This window comes from Macaca fascicularis, chromosome 18 (genome assembly GCF_037993035.2).
Source record: "Macaca fascicularis isolate 582-1 chromosome 18, T2T-MFA8v1.1".
Classification (NCBI taxonomy): Eukaryota; Metazoa; Chordata; class Mammalia; order Primates; family Cercopithecidae; genus Macaca; species Macaca fascicularis.
In genome coordinates this window covers 10602217-10626782 of record NC_088392.1, presented here as the reverse complement: position 1 = coordinate 10626782, position 24566 = coordinate 10602217, and the positions used below count along the sequence as shown (strand labels likewise).

At 35.6% G+C, this 24566-nt stretch overlaps 1 protein-coding gene across 15 annotated transcripts in view; it reads right to left on the bottom strand.

The window, feature by feature from the left end:
* Positions 1-24566, bottom strand: part of RTTN (rotatin) — a 193793-nt gene that overhangs the window by 49426 nt on the left and 119801 nt on the right. For 14 of the 15 annotated variants that reach the window (XR_012427194.1, XR_012427193.1, XR_012427192.1 and 11 more), the window contains 6 exons: positions 22494-22683; positions 21046-21134; positions 13312-13405; positions 7311-7503; positions 5189-5279; positions 1551-1704 (listed from right to left, as the gene is read on the bottom strand). Coding sequence is in view for 10 of the 15 variants with exons in the window: in XM_074022620.1 (XP_073878721.1) it covers positions 1551-1704; positions 5189-5279; positions 7311-7503; positions 13312-13405; positions 21046-21134; positions 22494-22683 (811 nt within the window). In the remaining 5 variants the exon portion in view is untranslated. Of the gene's footprint in view, positions 1-1550; positions 1705-5188; positions 5280-7310; positions 7504-13311; positions 13406-21045; positions 21135-22493; positions 22684-24566 lie in introns of those variants that run through there. The other variant, XR_012427196.1, reaches the window with a different exon arrangement.

The following is a 24566-nucleotide window of genomic DNA, read 5'->3' as shown; positions in this document are numbered from 1 at the left end:
ATGATGGGTTAAACAACTTTTATGTAATTAAATAAATATATACTACTTCCATTTAATTTTCAAAGCCCAAATCATACAGAAAGGCAAGAGGATCAATAAAAAGCATTCACAAGGCAGTCAATAGCAGCCAAGATACACAGACCACCTTTTGCTACATGACCTTGGGATCGAACAATTAACCAAAGGTCCTCCAGCTGCTGTCATCTATTCACCACAGTTTTGTGGCACTAGTCTTGCAAACATCTTGTGTATCTTCCATGAACTCAACATCAATGTTTCTCAAGGAATTCTCAAGAAAAATCAAGAAGAGAAATACTAAGTAATAAGATTGTCTCAGGTAGAGTTGAGCTTTGGGAGGCTACAAACCATTGTAATTTCTAAGATGTTTTTGCCTCACCCTGTTCTCCCCAGAATCAATTTTCACTCCTTAGGAACTGGGGGTGATATCATCTTGCTGAGCTTGTCCAGTCTAACCTAATAAGCTGAGTTAGGATATCACTGCCACTTGTTGAATTTCTAAGTAAGGAATTACTATTCCTTTAACATCGAGATCATTTTAACACTGATGAGATGCTGAGAACTGGCTCTGCTGGGTATCATAACACACTTCATTTTCCAGATCTAAAACCAAGTAAATCCACAGTTCAAATAAAAACGAACTGAAAGGTAAAGAGAATTACCAAATGGTCAATTACTTCATTATAAATGATTATTTCCACTTTTAAAACAATTATATTAGATTTTGACAAAGATCCTACTTTGCTTTAATTTTCTCCACTAAGCATTACATTCAACTTTTCATCATAAAATATTTTCTCTGAAGATAACATTAGATCATAAAATATATACACATTTCAACAATTTAGGACCTTAGAAAATTTTTGGTATATTCTAGATTGGCTTATACTTGTTATTGGGAATGATTTATCAGGTTTTTAGCCTTAGCCATAGTTTATAAGAAAATATTTTTTTTTTTTTTTTTTTTTTTTTGAGACGGAGTCTCGCTTAGTCGCCCAGGCTGGAGTGCAATGGCGCGATCTCGGCTCACTGCAAGCTCCGCCTCCCGGGTTCACGCCATTCTCCTGCCTCAGCCTCCCGAGTAGCTGGGACTACAGGCGCCCGCCGCCTCGCCCGGCTAATTTTTTGCATTTTTAGTAGAGACGGGGTTTCACCGTGTTAGCCAGGATGGTCTCGATCTCCTGACCTCGTGATCCGCCCGCCTCGGCCTCCCAAAGTGCTGGGATTACAGGCGTAAGCCACCGCGCCCTATAAGAATAATTAATACCCAGAACTCACTGTACTTTCCAACATCACATAGAGAGCTTTGCTCTCATTTCTTAAAACTCAAGCGTAGTCCATTATTATACTATACACTTGTCTTAAGTAGTATCATTAAAAGACATCCAAACTATGAAACATATTATCAAAGCCTTCCAAAATACTAGCAAAAAGAAACTGAAAAGTAACCTTCAAGTGAATTTCCGGAACAGAGTAAGTTTTTTTCCTCAATATTATTAACTTACATTCTAAATTAAAACAATTAAGCTTACCTAATACATCTTTGGTACATATGGTGAGAATTCCAATGATATTGGTGATAAGAGGTTTCATAAGCTCATCCTGAATCACAAGGTCAGGCTCCACCAATAAACATGACTGCAGAAGCCTGGACAAAGAGGATAGGTATTCCAGGAGAAAGGAAACCTATTTGAAAAGGAGATAGGGTAAAATCAAACATGCCATATAAAAAGCCCATCTCAGTGATACAGTATTTTACTTTTGGAACACAAGTTAATAAAAATAAAATATTAATCATACTTTTTCAAGATCTGAAATTAACACATAGCAGACAAAGCATTATTTTTCTCATAAGCATGTCATTAACAGCCCTATTAATACTGTCAACTATACACCAAACAAGCAATATTTTCCAAGTCAAGTTTTAAATTTCATTTAAAAAGTAAAATCTTGACCAGATGTGGTGGCCAACACATTCGTACTGTAATGCCAGTCCTTTGAGAGGCCAAGGTGGGCAGATGGCTTGAGCCCAGGAGTTTGAGACCAGCCTGGGCAACATGGCGAGATCCTGTTTCCACAAAAAATATAAAAATTAGCTGGGCATGGTGGTGCATGCCTGCAGTCCCAGCTACTTGGGAGGCTGAGATGGGAGGACCACTTGAGCCCAGAAGGTAGAGGCTATAGTGAGCTGTGATCACACCACCGAACTCCAGTCTGGGTGACAGAGCAAAACTCTGTTTCAAAAGAAAAAAAAAGTCTCCATATTTCTCAAGTAGTCAAATTATGAAATCAATATTCTGGAAGAAGTAGAAAAGTGTATAACAAAGCCATAAAGTCTATAATTTTGTAAAGAAAGATAGATTACAAAAATACCCTTCAAAGCGGGTAAGTGGGGGTGGGGGCTATCTAGCCTAATAGCCTAGTTATTGCTACAAATAAAATGCAAATATGTTCTATTTTTGCCCTCAGTATAAAAATACTATTATTAACTATAAGAGAAAAAATTAAATCATCTTCAATATTACCAACAAAACCATCTCTGGAATTTGCCTGATGCTAATATTGTTAAGTATTAACTGGCAAAAGTACTTTTCAGAAAAATAATCCTCTGAATATGTAACAATTAAAGAATGAGCTGTGATGTCTCATTTGTCCCCTACTCTCAAGCAATGAGCCAGTTACATATAAGCGAATTTTATAAAGATATTCTGAAATCAGTCATTCTCTCTCTGTATACACACACACACACACACACACACACGCACACACACACACACACACACACTTCTTCCTCTCACCTTATTCTGGGGTTGTAAGAGGGTAATGAAGAGTCGAGGGCCTGTTGTAAATTTGTGGAGTATGTGTCTCTGAAGTCAACGGTCTCAGACTATTTACAAATAGTTCTGTCCTACTTCTCCTGATGAATGCATCCTCCCTTTATCTAATCTGCCAACTTACTTTATGTAAAAATGTAGGTGGCTCTAGACTACACAAACTCTTCGGTTTGTGAAATTTAATTTGTTTATTGCTGTGAAGTCTTGAGACTTCATATTACATTCATATTCTACACTACTGAAATTACAGCAAGTCTGACCTCTGGATGTATGAAATCTTACCATAAATAGATAAACCATGCCAGGTGAGGCAAGAAGTGTTATAGAGAAAAAGCTGAATTGCTAAAGATTCTTTTGTATATGATCACATTCAAGATTAAATAAAATATTAATGTATTAAGAGTAGTTAATAAAGTAACTCTTTTTCTATGTATGGCTCTCTTCAAAGAAAAATACCAATCAACCAACCACAAACTTTAATACATCATACCTTTAGCAGAGTATAACGCGCCACCAGGGCTCTGACCACGCCGTCTGCTGCAGGCACTCGCAGCCTGCCCTCACCTCCCCAGCTTTCTGCTTAAGTGTCACTTTTAGGAGACCTTTTCTGACCACACTACCTAAAAATAGCCACCCTTGCTGACACACCGCTTTTACCCATCCTCAATTACTTTTTTCATACCATTTGTGACTATCTGATAAAATACATTTTATGTACTTGCTTACTGTCTCCTGCATTTATGACAGACTCTACGTGAGCAGAGATGTTCGTCTGCTTTGTTCAATGACGTATCACTAGCACCTAGAACAGAATCTGGTAAAGCAGAGGCTCAAGAAATTTCTGGAATGAGTGAATGATCTTATATTAATACCAAGAGCCCAAAAGCATTTAATCTACATAAGCCTAGCTAGTGCAGTGGTTAAGAATGTAGGCCCTGGAACTGACCTGCATGGGTTGGAATCTATGTCAGAGACCTTGAACAAGTCACTCACCTCTCTGGGCCTCAGGCATTTCCTTTATGACATTAACGAAACTTCATGATTATTGTGAAGATTACATGAATTAACAAAAACAAATACCCATAATTGTTGCTACTGCTATTATTCACTCATCGCACAAGGATCAAGTGAGTAGCTGTTTTGAGACAAGCCCTGCGCCAGACACTCAGAACACAACGGAATTTAACAGCCAGCAAGGCCCTGACTTCATGGAGCTGACTGTGCCCCTCTGGTCTCATCTCGCCCTCATAGATTCTGCTCCAGCCACTCTGCCCTCCTTGCTGTTTCTTGGATAGGCCAAGCATACCCCAACCTCAGGGGTCTTGCAATGACCATAGGACTAACTTCACTAACTTTGGGTCCCACGTCACTGACTAATCATCCTAAGCGGAACGGCCCTACCCTTCCAACTCTGCCATCACTTTAATTTTTCTTCTGAGATGTCTATCATCATCAGGCATATATGGATTTTCTAATTATCTATTCTCCCAACTTGTGGAAGGGTCTTTGTTTTATTCACTTGGAGAATATCCAGGCACACAGCAGGTACTCAACAAAGATTTGCTGGATGGAGAGCAGAAAAATGGAGGAGACAGTCATTATGCAATAGGCATGCTCGGGTGAAAACACTGCACCAGGACAAGTGCTTCAAAGACCATGTGTGTAGCGTTCCCAAACTTTGTAATGGGGTCTGTCTTATTCAGTTCAAAGAACACATCTCAAAGCAAGAGATACTGGTCTACTTCATCTTTAATTCATCACCTCCCAAAAAATCTTGCAGCCCTTCTTAAAATTTGATTTTGAAACAAAATTTTTGTTAGCAACAGCTACATGAATAATTGTTAAGCATGTTTTATAAATAGATTCTAGCTATAGGCAAGAATTTAAAACAGTAAATATCTGTGAAGGAACAATAATACATCACTTTTATCAAATTGGGCTTTGAAAACACATATAACTTAGCCACCAAATATTTTAACAACTTTAACTTTGGTGTAAATAACAGACATAACAGAGATAGCCTAAAATCACAGAAGCAGGAGGTGAACTATACCAATGTCCCTCTTTATTAAAGTGGTGCTCCAAGATATCCAGACACTTGATCATACATTTAAAGCTGGTTAATGATGGAGTCAAGAATAGAATCCAAGTCTTCAAACCCCACCTCTCTTTTCTAACATCCAAACATGTCCCATATTAAAATTTCAAATAATCTCATCATACCATGTATATTTTGAGAAGTTTTCATCCTTCTCCCATGACTAGTATCTCCTCACAAGATTTTTACTTTTGACACCTAACATAAACAAACCCACAAACAGACTTGAGATGCTTACCTGAGCCTGAGTGTGTTCAGCTGGAGGTGATGAAGGCAGCAGGGCTCTGAGTTCCTGGACACATGTCTGTATGAGGGTAGCATCTGCAATGCTGTGACAATCGGAAAAAGAAAATCCTTCAGAAGATTAGTATACTTTTTATTAACGATTAAGAAATCAGAATTTGAAGTTTAAAGGTAACTCAAATACAATTCAAGAGAAAGGATCTTTATAAGTAAAGAAAATGTTTATAAAAATAAGAAGAATTTCAAATTGTATCCTGGGTTACCTTCAAACAGGAAAATATCTTGTCAGAGAAAAGTGAGAAGCAAAGAGTTGTGAAGAAAATATCTAAAGAAACCTAATTAAAAGCAGAATAAAATATAATACGGCCCATTCAGGAAGAAAGCAAATGAGTAACAGGAACCTTGGTGGTTACTTTCCTAATAGCAAAAATACTGGCTAAAATAGCAAAACCACTGTTCATATTTAGAAAGTAACAAAAACAAAATAAAGTAAAACAGGCCAGGCGCGGTGGCTCGCACCTGTAATCCCAACACTTTGGGAGGCCAAGGCGGGCGGATCACCTGGGGTCAGGAGTTCGAGACCAGCCTGGTAAACATGGTGAAACCCCATCTCTACTAAAAATACCAAAAATTAGCCAGGTGTAGTGGCGGATGCCTGTAATCCCAGCTACTCAGGAGGCTGAGAGAGGAGAATCGCTTGAACCCAGAAGGCGGAGGTTGCAGTGAGCCAAGATCATGCCATTGCACTCCAGCCTAGGCAACAAGAGTGAAACTCCGTGTCAAAAAAATAAAAATAATAATAACAAAAATAAAGTAAAACAGGTAGGATTTTTTTTAAGTCAAAAATGAAAAACAGGTATGGAAATATAAGCCTTTGTCATAAAAGGTCTTTTAATGCCCCTGTGGCCTCAATGCCACATCAGGCTCTTAGCTGACTCATAAGAAGCAAAGAATATCCTATCCCTAGAGCTCTATTTTGGTCATCTTCAGGCAGGAGCATCCAGGAAGGAAAGCCAACTGACTAGCAGTTACTTTTCCAATCTGAGTAGGCACAGTAGAAATATGACCAATAAATATCAAAGCCAGAACAAAGTCATTGCATATCATACATGTTAAAGGAATAATTACAATTGAATGAGGTGAAACAAGGAATATTTCTTTTAGAGTTTATATTTTTTAGAATTCTTTTAATATCCCCAAAACAAAGAGAAGGCACTATGATTTGGCAAAAAGACAGAAAACATTTCAGATGGTGAATGTTCCAAGGTAAAGAGACAGAGAGACAGAGAAATGCAAATAAACATGCGGTCGAAAGGAGGTGGGTATGGTTGGCTAGAATAAACTGGACACCAGAAGAAAAGAGAAGTAACATTTACTAGTAGATAAGGGGGTATCCTAGATACCATCACTTTTAATTCTCACACTAACCCCATTAAATAGGTGTTAATGACACAGTAGAGATTAATTTCCCAAGGCTGCAAGCTACTGAGTGAATGAACTACAATTAGATCTTAGGTCAGCCTGAATTCAATATCTAGTCCTTTTCTACTATACTTTATTAGAAATTCAGAAAAAATATGTTACAGACTGATTAATATCAAATAAGTGAGTAATAAAAATTCAAAGAATTTTTCTTTGAATTTAATTTCCCTAAATTTTATCAGAATACTTTCTGATGAAAAGTTTAATTTCCCACAACAAAATAACTCCAAATGAATTTAACCAATAATTTTTCAACCCAGGGACATTATTCTTATATGACCACTAAAAAGATGAATTCCCAAACTCCCTCACATCCATTAAGAATAGGGGATAGCACCATATTCCTTAAGTGTGCTGGGGGATAAATAAGGTTTAGAATCCATGAATTTTAGAAAGCAAGAGTTTTTCTTTGGCCTTAATAGTCAAGATAACAAACTAATACAAGTGCTTTAATAGATGTAAAATAAAAACTATCAAGACAATTCTGGCAAAAGCAAACTCCTGGAGTTCAATGAGCCTAAAAAAGAATAAAGCTGTATTCCCAGGTCACGTGAAATCTTATATTAAGTCATGAATACAGCTCGTGTAAATTTCTCTCTACTCACATGCCTCTCTAGGAGTATTTAATCTCTTACCTACAGAGAAGTTCTATGAGATGAGCTTGTCGAAAAGCCTTTGCGGTGTCTCTGGGAGCAATCGCCAAGAGGTTGTCCAAGAGGCTGCACGTTGCTGAAAGAAGGGATGGAGTAACAAAAACACACAGTTTGGGCAGGGGGGCAGAAAGAGATGAATCCTGAGGTGGCCGTGGTGATGCACTTTCCTGGTGACCTATTATTGAAAATAAACATAAGAATTAGTATTTTATTTACCTTACAGCTATGTACAATACTCAAAAGTTCTTATAATCATAGGAAAGTTCCTCAAAATGATAATGGATAGTTAGGGAATTGTCTTAGCTGCTTGGATCATCTTAACCTTAAGGCTAGGGGTCAGGCTACCCCTGCTACTCCTGACCTCCACCCTCCACCATGTGTGGATGCAGATATGTACACACGAATATTGTCATATGCAGAAGAGACAAGTCAGAAAGGGTAGAACATGACTTCATGCCCCAAGTATTCAGACACTAAGGAACAAATAGATGATTTACAATCCTTTTTCTGAAACTCGAGGGGCCAGAAGAGTATCCAAATTCAAATATCTTTTGATGTTTTTCAGAGTAAAATCTTACTATTTTTATTATATTTTAATTAATTATGGATATATAATCATTGTACATATTTATGGGGTACAGATGATATTTTGATACAGGCATACTATGTACAATGCTCAAATCAAGGTAACTGGGACATCCATCACCTCAAACATTTATCATTTCTTTGTGTTGGGAACATTCCAACGCCACTCTTTTAGTTATTTTGAAATATACAATAAATTACTGTTAACTATAGTTACCTTGTTGTGCTACTGAACACTAGATCTTATTCCTCCTAACCGTATTTTGTACCCACTAACCATCCCGTCTTTATCCCTGGCTCTCCACGCTTTGGCCTCTGGTAACCCTCATTGTACTCTCTATCTTCTTCATGAGTTCAACTTTTTTATTTTAGTTCCCAAATATGAGCTGCAGTATTTGTCTTTCTGTGCCTGGGTTATTTCACTTAACACAATGGCCTCCAGTTCCATCCTTGTTGCTGCAAATGACAGGACTTCATTCTTTTCTCTGTCTGAGTAATATTTCATTGTGTACATATATGGTTCATTTTCTTTATCCATTCATTTGCTTACGGAACTTAGACTAATTCCTTATCTTGGCTATTATGAATGGTGTTGCAATCAACATGGGAGTGCAGCTATCTCGTCGATATGCTTTTTTTTTTTCTTTTGGATATATACTCAGCAGCTGGATTGCTGGATCAGAGAGGGTAGGTTCTATTTTTAGTTTTTGAGGAACCTGCATTCTGTTCTCCACAGTGGTTCCCAACAACACTGTATGAGAGCTCCCTTTTCTCCAAAATACTTTCAGACTTTAGAACAGTAATAAGGTACCTGCACCTACATTAGTTAACACCTCCATTAACCTTTGAGCATTTCCCTTACTTTCTGGCACAGCAAGATGTTCCAGGTTCATCTTGTTCTTTCCTAGCCCAAGCTCTAAAATTGGATATTTGTTCCAAAGTGTCAATTCCCTAAAGTGGAGAACGGAGTTTGGAAAACAAGATTTGGGCACTAAATGTATACATTGCTATTTGGCGTGTCATTGTTTCTAAGCTAGAAAATGTGTGTGTATATATGTATGCATGCACATACGTACCCCTGGGCACATAAACACATATTTTTTCTATGAATTAAAAATCATTTGCCTATAATTCCAGAATTTTGTGAGGCTGGGGCAGGAGGATCACTTCAGGCAAGGAGTTCAAGATCAGCCTGAGTAACATAGAGAAACCTTTCTCTACAAAAAGATTTAAAAATTAACCAGGCATGGTGGCACATTCCTTTAATCCTGGCTACTTAGGGGATGAGGTGGGAGGATCGCTTCAGCCCAGGAGGTCGCAACTGCAGTGAACTATGATCACAGCACTGCACTCCAGCCTGGATGGCAGAGCGAGACCCCATCTCTTAAAAAACAAAATAATTGATTCATACTGAAAGCTCCAAATATAATCCAATACTACAAATATAATCCAACATTAAACACCTTCCTCCTTCCATATTTGTAATTTCCCTTATGTGAAAGTAAAAAATCTGGCTTTCATTATCTACATACAATACATTTATTTATTTGCCTTGCCTTACAAACACATTAAGCAGTTTCGGAATTTCTAACTAATAATACTGCAAAAAATAAAACTAGTAACTAGAGTTCAATGCTTGGTTACAGTTCTTTTTGCCATTAGTCTGAGAACTAAAGTCCTAAGAATATGTCTGAGAGTTACTGGGGTTACTTCCTCTCTCACTTCAACGCTATTCATGTGAAATGTAACTGGATTAATTTGTTTGTATTCCATGTTATCGTTTCCCATTTTTGTTGATTTTATTTTTCTTTTCAGCAAGTAAAACATACGTGGTTATAAAAGTCAACCTATACAAGAAAATACATGCAAAGAAGGGTCACTACCCCACCCCTCAATCTCTTCTACACTGTTCCCATTCTCTCTTATTTCCTACCTAACTCCCACCCATTCTCATAATTAATCTCATTCATTTCCAGCGGTGCCTTCCTGTTTTCTTTCTATACAAATAGATACATGTATTTTAAATTTCCCCTTCTTTCATATGCAAAAGTAGAAAACTGTAAATATCATAAACTATACATACTCTTTTATCATTGTGCTTCTTTCTTCACTTGACAATATTTCCTAAAATTTGTTCCATATCTGTTTGAAGATATCCTCCCTTCCTTTTTTTTTTTTTTTTTTTTTTGAGAAAGGGTCTCACTGTGTTGCCCAGGCTAGAGTCTAGTGGTGCAATCATGACTCACTGAAGCCTCAAAGCCTGGGCTCCAGTGATCCTCCCACCTCAGCCTCCTGACTAGCTGAGACCACAGTGTGTACCATCATGCCCGGCTAATTTATTTTTTATTTTGTAGAGATATGGTCTCACTATATTGGCCAGGCTGGTCTCAAACTCATGGCCCAAAGTGACCCTCCCACCTCAGCCTCCCAAAGTTCTAGGATTATAGGTGTGAGCTGCTGTGCCCAGCCCCCTCTTTCTAATAGCTGTAGTTCTCCATTGTTATTTTAAAAATAAATTTATAAATAATTTTATTATATGTTTATCATTATCTGGATATTGTTATACATTTATTAAAAACTATCCTACTTACAGGCATTTGTGTTGTTTCTGTGTTTTATAATTACAAACAATGCTTGCTAAATTATCAAGTGCATATATATTTTTATATTGCTGGAGATAAATAAAAGAGAATTCCTAGAAGTGGAATTGTTTAATCAAAGGTAAATACATAGTTCTGTTATCTATTGCCAAATTCCCTTCCAAAATTATACTAATTTGCATTTTCTCTAACAATGTATGAAAGTGCTCATTTTCCACAGCCTCGCCAACAGAATGTACTGCCAATACTTAATTGTTGGCAATTTAATAAATAAAAAAGTATCTTCGGGTAGTATTAATTTGTATAATATTTATCCAAAGATAAAGGCTACTTTTAGGTCCTTTGTGAATTATCTTTTCATGTTTTCTGCTCACTTTTACATGCAGGTTTGTGTTCTTTTCCCCTCAAATATTACGCCTGTAATCCCAGCCATTTGGGAAGCTGAGGCAGGAGGATTACTTGAGTCCAGGCATTCGAGACTACAATGAGCTATGACCATGCCACTGCACTGCAGCCTGGGTGACAGAGCTAGACCCTGTCTCTTAAAAAATAATAATAAATCTTTGGAAATAAAAGTGGAAAAAATTAAATTGAGATAATTCTAATGAAAATTGTCCAAATGATTTCAAGGGAAATCTTTCGGTATTCATAAAATATGTATTACATATCTTCAGCACTTCTAGAGCAAGCATATAGAAATCTTTTTTGAATTTTTCCATAAAGACAGCTAATTCAGAATATAAATTGATATATCTTTTTTCAATTTTCTTGCTAATTTATTTTGTAAAACTAAGGAGGACATTTGATGCCCTGATATCTTATTTCCAGGTTTTGAAAAAAAAGAAATATACCTGACAGTGTCATATATCACCACAAAATTGTGAGGATTAATCCTCTGTTCACGCCTCCCCTTTCTGTGGGTATTCTTTCTTCTATATGCTTTCTTTTCTTTCTCTTTGTTTTTTTTTTTGGTCATATATATGTGCTGAAATGATTGGCAAACAGTGAAACTGCATAAATATACATTTAAAGCATACTATTTGTGGACGGGCATGGTGGCTCAGTCTGTAATTCCAGAACTTTGGGAGGCTAAGGCAGGTAGATCACCTGAGGTCAGGGGTTCGAGACCAGCCCGGACAACATGGTGAAACCCAGGCTCTACAAAAAATACAAAAATTAGCCAGGTGTGGCACTGCACCTCTGTAATCCCAGCTACTCAGGAGGCTGAGGCAGAAGAATCACTTGAACCCAGGAGGCAGAGGCTGCAGTGAGCCAAGATCACACCACTGCACTCCAGCCTGGGCAAGAGAGTGAGACTGCCTAAAAAAATAAAAATAAAAATAATAAAATAAATTTAAAATCAAGGGTAATCCAAACAAAAAACAGAAAGCCTGTATGTCCACACAAATGCCTATATCACATGATGAATGGGAAAATGTAATATATACATACAATGGAACATTATTCGTCAATAAATAAATGAAGTTCTGATACATGCTAGAACATGGATGAACCTTGAAAACAGCACACTAAGTGAAAGAAGCCAGTCACACAAGACCACATGTTATATGATTCCATTTATACAAAATGTCCAAAACGGGCAAATCTATAAAGAAGGAAAGTAGATTAGTGATTCCGTAGAGTGCCAAGAATGGGGGAGACTGGGAGTGACTGATAACAGGCATAGGGTTTTTTTGCGGGATAATGGAAACGTCCTAAAATTGATCATGGTGACAGTTGCACAACTCTGAATATACTTAAAACCAATAAACTATACACTTTTAACAAGTGAATTATATGGTATGTGAATTATATCTCAATAAAGCTGTTATTAATAAGAATAAGGCAACATGCTTTTAGAGATAAATGTTCATGAAATTCATGATCAAATTTCATTTCATGCCCTATGTCCTTACCCATTTAAATAAACTGAGTTTGCTCCTTTTGTTCTTAAGAAGATCAAATGAGTATTTTCTACAGTTAAATAATTTTATATATAGTGAACGTGAATTACTAAAAACCAAAATGGAACACTGTTTAGGAAATTATTGGAAGAAATATTATAAGGAAAGTTCAAAGTTTTAATTCAGCAAGTTTTTCTAAATGTTTTAGAAAGCATTCTTTCTGCATATACTTATATGTATGCCAGTGTTTAAAATTACTTTCTTTTTAGGTAGTATAGTCCTTTCAAGTCAGGCATTTAATGCTACTGAATAAGGCTTATATACTCTCTAGAATTTAAAAAAAAAAAAAAAAGCAAAGTTGCAAATTTGAAGCACAGCAGGGTTGGAAGCAGTTCCCAGTACAAGGAGCAAAATTTATATATTGCCATTAATAAAAATAAGTCCCAAATTGTGTATTGCGCATTTCTAATAAAATAAAGACTCAATACATTTTACGTGCCTTTAAATGGAAGCACAGCCTTAGAAAATACTTAAGACCAGAATCTCTTTACTTTCAAGTGGATTACTTGTAGTAAAAGTGTTTTCTCAAAAGAAGGGAAAAAAAAAAGTTAAGTTATACCCATCAGTTCCCAAATTCAAATGTCAAATACCTATAAGAACCTAATAAGGAGCCATATATGAAATGGGCTATTTATTTGATAGTCAAATTCCATTTATTAGTTAAGAGCATTTGTTTTATTAATTTCTGATATATTGGTTCTAAATGTATTTCGTAACGGTCTATAACTTATTTCATTAAAATTTTGTTCTTCAGACATTTACTTTCAAAATATCTGTCTGGACCAAGTTGTCATTTTTCTTTTTGAAGGTAGAATGTCTTTGCTAAAAAGATACCTTGAACCACAAACTGGTCATGGGAAGCTTCAGGCACAAGTGTTGTTGACTGCACAAGTGGCTGAAATTCAGTACTCTCCAATGAAGGTGCCACCTATGAATCAGTAAATTATTTTACTTATTAATGTTACAGTATGGAAAATGAAACACAGGCAACATACACACAAGATATCCTTAAACAAGGAGGTTGATAACAAAATTATACTAGTCAGGATAACTAGAAAAGATTCCATATCTTGGGAGTTACAGCAGTTTTTTTAAATGGCATTTCCACTTCTTCTTAAAGGAATTGTTATCATTTACATAAATCAGTAACTCAAAGAAGCAAAGTATTGACTTGAGGCCCATTTAGGAGTTTAAGGTTCCCATAAGGCCAATTCCCTCATTGCCCAAATGTTAGAAAGGCTAAAATATACCACCTTAACTATAATTCATTGTGATATTTTGCATTTCTTGATTCATAATAAAGATATTTTTAATGTTCCAAATGGCACACATAAATTTTAATAGTGCCTAAAAAATTAGAAGTATTAAAAGATTTTTCTCTACTTCATCTCATATCAAGGAAGAACACTAAAAAATTGTGCTAATATGCTGAGATTGCTTCAGAATACAACATTAAACATAACAAAATCTGTGGAAAGCAAGTACAATTTCACCTACAGGTTTATAACGAGCAGACCGACCTTCTAAGACTGAAAAAGCACAAAGCGATGTGTTTGGCACCTCTTAGATGAAAAATACTTACGTAGTGAGGTCAGATAACTCTTTTCCTTACCATCAATTTCTCTTCTGTGAAATATTATGAAGTGCCCATACCTGAGTAGCCTCCATATCAATGCATGCAACACAACATTAGCTATCCATAGAAGTTATAAACCATCATTCCAGACTCAGATCCTATATAGCTCACAGTATTTGTACACTGATTGTGTATATATCTTAACACTTAGAGTACCTTAGAGTTACCATGATGAAATGAAAGCAAAAACTAAGGTTATTTTCATTTGCAGTTTCTAATAGTAAAGAGAATATAAATTTGAAGAAATTACTAAAAATGGAATATACAGTTTTTTAAATTCCCCTTTTAACTTGAGCCCTTAACCATCTTTCATCATATTAAGTAAGTATAACAGTCATGATGCCAAGGAATAAGTGAGAAAGCTGCAGCTAAAAAATGTAAGCTAAGCACATAAAGTAATCTAAAAAGTAACTCTGGAAAAAAGTTCAGTCTAAACAAGTCAATCATAAACAAACATTAAATGCCTTATTTTATACAATATTAGATCCAGATACTAGGTAAAAATAACCTAAAGCTTGTTTGCTTTTAAAATTATATTTGCCTACAATTGGCAATGAGAGGTATGTGAAAAAATGTTCCTGTCAACAGATATCAAGACATTTACAGTTCTGTGAAGAAAATAATCCTATGCCAAGACTGCTAACACAAACTATGTACAAACTAATATATCTGGTTTCTGCCACAACTCTTTTGGTTGTATAAGAAAAGTTAAGGGGATAATGATGCTGAAATCATTCATCATTTCACTGAACATTCTTTCAATTGATAAAGACTCAAGAAGGCCTTATTAATGATATAAATAGAAGTAGGTACCTGGTTTGCAGTTTCAACGATCAGTGTGGGAAAAGACAGCTTATAAGGTCCCACTAAATACGTGGCTCATTAGAAGAAAGCAAAGTTGTGATTCATGACAAAGGTCAGGCATGAATAAAGATGCGACTTTCCTTAGGATAGTCCACAGAAGGGATACACAAGCTTAGAAAAGATGCTTTTAGAAAGTACCTTATAGTTGCATTATAACTTACCCCATGTAGTTGGGGAAACACAATGATTGCTTTATATGGTGCTTTAAAATTGATTATAGATGATTTATATGTGTACTAGCCTCTATTTTTTAAGTTTGCTAAATTAACATTGTCATTTTAATATGTAAAAGCAAAAAACTATTAAAGCAAATTGTCCCAGTTCTATGCTCAAATCCTTGATTACAAACAATCTCCAATAGATAGTATTTGGTTACATTTGATAAAGTACATCGATATACAAATACGTTACTTTTCACCTTAAAATCCAGGTAATAACTAGACAATTTCGGCATTCAAGTATTAGCTACTGGAAGGTTCAGTATGAGCCTATGAAGCTATAGGTAGAAAAAGCCTGATCTACTCCATGTCCTCCTTTAGAGAAAAGACCACAAGTTGATGGATTTGTCCGAGTTGAGACTGATTAGGATTCTCAGTCCAGGACTGCATTCATGACAGCATAAATGCGTTAAAATCAGAGCAAGTCCTCAGATGTACCTCTTCAGAAAGCTGGCCAGACTTCTTTGAGAGGAGAGGCTTGCTTCTTTCTCCCTGATCACCCGTGTCCCCGTGGAACTTCAGCTAGATTAACTTCACCTGCCCCATCCCAGTGAAGGAAGAGGAACTGGCTTAGTTTAAGAGCAAACTGAGTCTGCTTAAGTCATCCCTTCCTGTCAAGCTTCTTGCTGCTCTCTACCTCACAGTAAGTAGGATAACTAGGGTTGTCCTCTTACAACAGCGAGAGTCTAATTCTTGTATCTATCACTCGCTCAATTCATTAAAATGGGCTAAGGGCAAAATCACAATCTAGACTTTTCCCTCGCTTTCACATCTGCCACATGACATATCCTGAGATCTTCAATGTATAATCCCTCAATAAGACAAAAAAGAACCCTGAATTTGAATATATTTCTAGCCTTATCACTTGACAGATATTACAAAAGACAACCCAAGCTTTTTAGAGCTGGTTGATGCTACTTTAAGGTAGTGTCGTCAAACAGACTCAGATTCATGTCATGGATGTTGCTAGGGGATAGGAGCTGGGGAAAAGGGGAGATGTCTGGTCAAACAGTACAAACTTTCAGATAAGGTAAGTATGTTCTGGGGATCTAATGTGTAGCACGGTGAATATGGTTAATAATACTGCACAGTCTACTTGAAATTTCTTAAGAGAGTAGATCATAAGTGTTCTCGCCACAAAAAAAAAGTGTTAACTCTAAGGTGACAGATGTGTTAACTAATTTGACTGTGGTAATCATTTCATCACATATACATATATCAAATAATCTCACTGTATATCTCAAATATATACAATTTTATTTGTCATTTTAGCTCAAAACTAGGGAAAATAAAAAATAAAATGAACTCAAATCTTGCATATAAAAACCAAAAAAAAATTGTCTTCAGTGTGTTTGTAAGCAGATTTGGTAACTAAAGAAGGTTTCTAAATTATGCTTCAGTGTAAAATAAGCAGCTAAAATTAAGAAAGTCCCTTTGAAATCACTGAAAATAGCAAAGTCATCTGCCATATCCAAGTAGAATTGCAGTGTAAAAAACGATTTCTGTCATATAAGCAAAAATGCATCAATGTACAAAAGTGATTTTCTTTGTATCTGCCTTACAGAAACAAGTGATTTCACTGGACACTTTAACACTTTCTGAAAGTTAATTCAGAACTTGAATATTGTATTTGTCAAAATGATCTTATAATAGTTTCATCATCTTCCCTCAAAAGCAGTACTGGTGCCAAAACAGTTTATTTAATTGTTTTTAAAAAGGTACTAAGGGAGAAAATAAGGATTGTAGTGTGAAAAAAATAAAGTGCAAGTCTAGCCACGTTTTGAAAATTTGGAAAAATACAAGATATGAAGGGTTTCTAAGAGATTCTAAGTTCCATGTGTTCATTTTAATAAATAATACCTTTCTCTATATGCCCAAGAGCAGGAAAGCTTTGGCATGCTTCTTAACTTGTAATAATTAACTCTAACCAAATTATAACAAGAAGTTTAAATTATTTCAACTAATAGATTCACAATTCAAATGGATTATGTACAATATACTTAAAAAAAAGAAAGCTCAGAAAGTTCCTCTGAAGGAATGAGCAGAAGATAGACGATTCTTGCATGACTAACTGAAGGACCACTTAAAGAGACAGATTATCATCACAACATAGTCACAGTCCCTGTGCCGTCCTGTGTGTAACCTAAGTGCACAAATTTCCAAGAGCTTGTCTCATTTGTATTTTCCTCCTAACTAAATATACAAGGTTGTTAAGACTCTGGATAATCCACAGGTAGCTGAAATTTATTTAAACAGAGTATAACATTTTCATTCTCTCTCCATCATCACACAAACTGCCACCTCCTCAAGTTTTCCTGCAGTCACCATGCTGCAGGTATTTATATGTCCTATCAGTGATGCCTATGTCAAAACTATTTTTCTTTTAGAAAGTCTTTTGGATCCATCCCTGCTTAAACTGTTCTCTGTCTACTCTTCCTTCTATAAAACAATTTTAACTACCACCAAATGAGTGTCAATAGGTTATTTCTGTCATATCAGTTGTCATGTTTCATGCCATTCCACGCTGCTGAAATATCGTTATGTCTTTATCTTTATGGCTATTATATCCTACCTCTTCAAATCCAAAAATTGATTCAGCTTTCTTAACTAACTCCTATCTGATTAGTCAGGTCCTCAAACTTTAGCTTTCCATCCCACATTCTACTCCAAACAACCTCTTGCATTTTCTGGATGTTAATGCCTTCAGTACACACAACTTCACATTTAGTTACTTTCTAAAGCATACATATTTAAGTATGCTTTATGTTCTCAAGTAGACTTTCGTCATTTGTTAAGTGGTCACTGAATCCTAAAGAATATCTGAATCTTTTCAGCCCCTTGCAAATGTGTGTATGCACATAAACGAGAAGGCGATAATATTTGAAAAGCCCATTTCAGTTGCCACGTCCTACACAAAATCACTTTTCGTTTCATCATTCCTTCTAAAGAAACCTCACTGTCCCTTGACTAGACCATCTTTTATGGGATCAATCACATCTGGCCTTAGAGTGAAGGACGAAGCAAACATACTTCTGGACTCAAAAGAATGGTCTACCAGTTACCATGCTAGGAACTTGAACAAGCATCCACTCCATGGAGTGCCCTAATTTCCATGCCCTAATTTCCTCTTTTGCAAAATAGTGGCAATGCTTTTCAGTTTTTTTAAGACTATGAAGTGTAAAAATTCTCTTTAAATGTTTAGAAAAACTAAAATCAGTTTTCTTTAAATCTGTGCTCCAGAAAAAGTTTGAAAGTATCACATATTTCACAAAGAAAGGCTCAAAAAGAAAGAAATTACATTTCCCACATATTTTATTTTGACAATTGATAAGTTAAAAAAAAAATACAGACATAGTTCTGCTAAGGAACAATAGAAAAGAGCAAATTTTGGTCATAAAGCTGTTGCCGCACACAGGTGTATAAGAGGCACAAACAGCTATCCGTCTTGGATATAAATGTGATTTCAAGAAGAAAACAGCACCTAATGGCTGAATCCTCCTACCCCAGAGGAAGAGAACACCGAGTTCGATAGAGGCCACTCCTGAGGAAGCATTTACAAGGGCGATGCCCCCAAGCTAACAATGACACTCTGCTTACTCTATCTGCAGTTGATAAAACATACAGGACCCAACAATCCTTACAAAGGTTGCCAAACAACTGAACTAAACATTAGGTAACAGCACGAAAGTCCCTAACTTGGCATTAACAGCACAAAATGGATAGTGACCCAGAAGCAGCGTGCTGGATGACACAACCCAAATCAAAAGATGGTGTTTTCCTTGGAAAGACAAAATGGAAAAACCAGTCAACCAACCAATAAAATATTGCATTTTTTTCTCAATTCTGAGATAAACAAAACAAAGATTAAATAAGTAGATAAGCTGATTAATAAGATTTACATCCACTCAACTCATACCTCAATTTGTAACTTCAACATTTTCTTATACATAAGAAAGTATGATTTGGTCTAAGTACTGACAGCTTTGGTTTAAAGTAATAATGTCACAATGAAAACACTCTCCAGATTTTTCTCCTGTTGGGACAAAGATACACATCATCCTGGGTATGGTAAAGAAAATATAACAACTAGTAGAACTAGGGTACTAAGACTATTTTTGTAAATAAAAGTCACCCATTCTAAAAATTCTGTTTGAAATCCCCCAAAAAAGAAAGTAATAAGTAGACTCTGTAAAAATTCTAACAGAATATACTAGTCTTTAAGGAAAATAATAAGAAATAAATTTTACACATATTACAAAATTCTTAAAAAAAACCAACAAAAGATTCCATTGGTATGTATTTCTAAAAGTCTGTGTTACATCCAAACACAAACAAGTTAAAGACCTTAACTTTAATCGGGGTGCTTCTTTCTTTAATAACGACTACAATAAATAACATATTTCCAAATTTTCTCAGAGAATCTAGTATTCTAACCTGTAAGATTTACGTATTATTATAAAATAGAGAAATTCAAAAGGTTGATATGCTTTTGCTTTTTGTATTTAGGTTTTCTTGTATAGGACAAATACAACTTGAGTGCTAACCACAAAACAGCTAAGATAACTCAAAGTTAATTACAGCAATTATTATTTACTGAGTTCCCACTAAAAGCAAAAAACTGAAGTAGGTATCCAAATTTCAAGGCTAGTCTATAGCCCTTTTGACAAATAGGCTAACCAAACAAAATTTACTTTTAAGCACACATTCGTGCTGTCCTTCTATGAACTAAATAACCAATTAATAAAATTCACTTTGGCATTTATCATATTATTGCTCTTGTTGAGACAAAGGTACATACTATCTCCACCTTGGAAAGGAAAGCATGACATCTAGTGGAACTCGGGTAATTATCTTACTTTTCCATATGAAGGTCCAATGTAGCACTAAACACAAATACTTCTCTTGAATCTAGGGGAAAAAAGACTTAAAACTGTAGCAAAAAGTATCAGTCTTTTGAGAAACTAGGAGATAGATTAAACATAATCTTTACATTATAATGTCTGTAAAATAATTATTATTCTCATATTATTTTTGTTCCTGGAAACAGGTGCATCAAAGCTTTGCCTTCCTGATATGTTGTATAACACAGTAATTATTCCAAAAAACACTTTAAAATGAAAGGTAATGTTTCCCAGTTGAGAATAAATGATTCTGTATGTTTGTAAATAACTGAAACCTAGTATCAATCATTCCTTATAAATACCCAGTGTTTCAAACTTGTCTGCAAAAAAAGCAACTAATGCATGAATGAAAGGGGCAGGAAAGAAGGCATGCAGACAGGCATATATAAATGTCAGGTATTCCAGATAAACTTCTATGTGATGCAAGTATTTAGAAGTGTGTTTAAAGTTGTCAGCACCACACTAGAATCATTTGAATGTTCTTCATATTGCCCTGCCCTTAGGCACAATTTCAGGGTAATCAACCATTTTTAATCATGTGGGATTTGTTCTCTTGTAATACTAATGATAAACACATTTTCACACTTTTGTACTATCAAAAAAGGTAAGAAAGAGAGGTTGAAAATTCTCAACTAAAGGGATACTCAGTGTAGCTATACTGTAGCAAGGCACACCCTGGTTCAAACTCCAGTTCTGCTCCCTATAGCACTAATGATCACAGAGTTTCTTTACTTCAGAGTGGCTTGAGCACACAGAAAAGCAAGGTAAGTATCTATGATGTATGGCTGGTGTGCAGGTTGAATACAATAATTAAGCAAAATTCTGCAGGCAGCACTTCGAATAAATCACAGCTGTTATAACCTTACACTTTGTATTATCTCTCCCACTACGCAAATTCAAATTTTTTCAGAGATTCAAAATGAAGGACGTATGCATTCTTTGCAAGTACCGTTGTTTCTGAGGTGGAGAGAGAACTTGGATCTCGATCCTGACATATCCTAGATGGGGCCCTCCAAAACTTGAATGAGTCATCTAAACCTGCAACAACAAGAAAACTGTTAACATGGACACCCTCCTGGGAACTGTAACAATTAACTAAAAGAGTACTCATTACAGGACACCAATTCAAAACTAAAGAAAGAAAAAACTTATATGGATCTGGCTTCTGAGATAGACCATTATTAAGAAAAAAAACAAAACCAAATCTAAGGAAAGAGGTTTTTTAATGTACATAAGAATCACTGAGAGCTTGCTAAGGCAGCTGCTTCAGCCCCAGTCCCAGAGGCTCCAATACCCCAGCTCAGAGTGGAAGCCCTGAGCGTGCACTTCTAACAAGTTCACAGAAGAGGCCAATGCCGTTAGTTTAAAGGCCATGCTCTGAGTAACTGATTCAGAGAAATCTAAACAATTAAGTGAGTCACTGTTCTAATAGGGATATTTAAAATGTTCAAAACTTCATCAAATCTCATTTTCTTGATTCCTCCAAGAACTAAACAGAAAAGTGAATCATAAATTCACACTTAACAATTTGGGGATAAAGGAACTTCATGTCTTCAACTTACTCTTAAATGGCTCAGAAGGAATATATATAGATCATACATATCTGTTTATTTATACACACACACACACGTGGTAGGATGTAAATACAGTAAAATGTTAAGATTTGAGAAATTTTTTGTACTATTCCTGAAGCTTTTCTGTAAGTTGGAAACTATGGCAAGATTCTAAAAAATTATTATGAAAATGAATTTTAAAATAAAAGCTATTTATATTATTAAATTACTATTTATTATGAGATATAATTATTTTTATGTGCTCAGATCTTATACTTGGCAAATCTACGAGAACCTACAAACAAAAGGAATAAAAAGGTTTCAGGAAACTATTGTGACAAATAAGTAACATACTAAAATAAATAACTTTTTGATACATGAGCAAAATGAATTAGAACAGGTAGTGGGAAAAAGTCTCATTCATAAGAAGGATGAAAAAACTGTACATTGTCTAGAAGTGAAAGTTCCAAAAAAGTTTAAGACATTAATAGAGAAAGAAACTATAAAACTGTACTGATGGGCATAATATAACTTATAAAATATTAATAAGATGTCAAAAGTAATTTCCATGAAGAATTTATAATACAGAAAAATGCTTGCAGAATATTCAGTGAAAGAAGGAAATACAAAAATGTACATAAGATATAAACATAATCACATAAAACAAACAAAGGCTAGACAGAGAGAAAAGACCGGAAGAAAAACCTCTCCGGGCGGTGGAACTGGAAATCAATGTTCTCCCCGTATACTTTCATTTTTCAAATTTTTAAAACAAATATATGTATTTTTAAGTTTTTAAAAGTTACATATTACAAAAATCAAAACATAAAGATATTGTACTTACCATTTAAATCACTGCCTTCTAAATTTCTATCAAAAGCAGAAAAATTCAAATCAAACATACACCGTCCTAGGTAACAACGTTTTACCATCTGATTCAAATGTTCATAAAAATGGCAATGATATAAAAGAGCCTGAAGGGCAGGTTTTCCAATGAGCGATAGGCCAGAGTCCTCATCGTGGACACAGGGCCCCTGTAGGAAAAGAAGGAAAGAAGAAGGAGACACTGATTTATCCAACAATTTCCTTAAAAAGATCCATTGTCTCCTCTCGAGAAAACGAATGGGTCCCAGATACTCCCATCTCCTTCCACTCTGTTTTCGTCCTTATAAAACAGAGTTTTTATAACTATAGCAGCCTGACCCAGGACAAATTCTTCCATAATACTCTAGGTCTTTGCTGCCTAAACACTCCCGTGAAGGGACAAAGCTGATCTCTCTCTCGAGGGGCCATTTCATTTAGAATGTTTCTATGGAATGATCAGCTTCAACCAAGAAATCATATACTTGAGTCAAAAACACAACAAAAGCAGTATTTTTCAACCTACATATAATAGTAAAATAATAGGTGTTAAAATATATGAAACAAGGTGGTTCATATATTATGTTCAGAATTATTTTTTATACCTATCACTAAGCCAGGTAAAATAAAAAGGTCCATCAATATCTATATGGCAAAACCTGCCACATTACTTCCCACTGAATTAATCCTGACAAGGAAAAAAACACACATGTACATACACACACACACACACACACATGAACTGCCACCAGGAGGCTGAAAAGAATCTGCTATTACACAATATTTCTCTTTGCATTTTTCCCAAACAATTTTTTGCACTGTCACTTACTACTTTTCCTGGAATATCTAATAGCAAAAAGCAACCAATGAGGATAGGTTTGAAGTTTGCAAATAATTCTATCATCAGTTTGTAAGTATTTCTACTTTCTGGGAAATTATAATAAAGTTAAGATTTTAAAACAGGCCATAGCCGGGCGTGGTGGCTCAAGCCTGTAATCCCAGCACTTTGGGAGGCCGAGACGGGCAGATCACGAGGTCAGGAGATCAAGACCATCCTGGCTAACACGGTGAAACTCCGTCTCTACTAAAAAATACAAAAAAAAAAAACTCGCCGGGCGAAGTGGCGGGCGCCTGTAGTCCCAGCTACTCGGGAGGCTGAGACAGGAGAATGGCTAAACCCGGGAGGCGGAGCTTGCAGTGAGCTGAGATCCGGCCACCACACTCCAGCCTGGGTGACAGAGCGAGACCAAAAAAAAAAAAAAAAAAAAACAGGCCATAAGAGAGAGCAAAGTAAAAGACAGCAAAGAAATCTAAGAGCCAACAGGAAAGATATGTTCAAAACATATTCCAAGTTGACCTCTAACCATAAGATGTGTGTGTGTGTCTCTTCTCTCACCCTCCCCATCACCAAGAGAAGATGGATATTTTAACTTACTCTTCAGGAAGGTAAAGGAATTCACAAGTTAAAGGCATAATTACACTAACAAGGTTATTTCTATTCACACTTCTTTTTAAGGACATTTATATACATCATTATAAATTAAACCTCTTACTTCAATATTCAATGTCTTTTATGACTACGAAGTTGTTATTGCTGTGTTGTAATAAATCTACCAACACTGTGAGCTCACTCTTCCTAAACAGAGCAATTTATATAAGAAATAAGACTATTGTAAAGAACAGCCAGCACATGGCGGTCACTGTTGTTATTTTAAATGTAGAGGTCTAGAAGAATCAGGTAAAAGAGAGAGAAATACAAAGAGAATGAGGTTATGTGGCTCCTGTGTATTAACCAAGGTATATGTTACAGGTACTGGCGCCCTTTAATGCATTGCCTTGTTTTATTATATAGAATGAAGTATTCACCCAAAATCACAGAGTCAATCTTAACATTCACAGTTTTAAGAAATTCTATCTTTTAGGCAAGTTATAACATACTTAAAATGTATAAAACATGCCAACCACCCCAGAGATTTGCAATGAACTGCTTAACATCACAAATTAGAGCCCTCGTTGTAATAACACAGGGAAGGAATTAACAAGACAAGAATTGTAG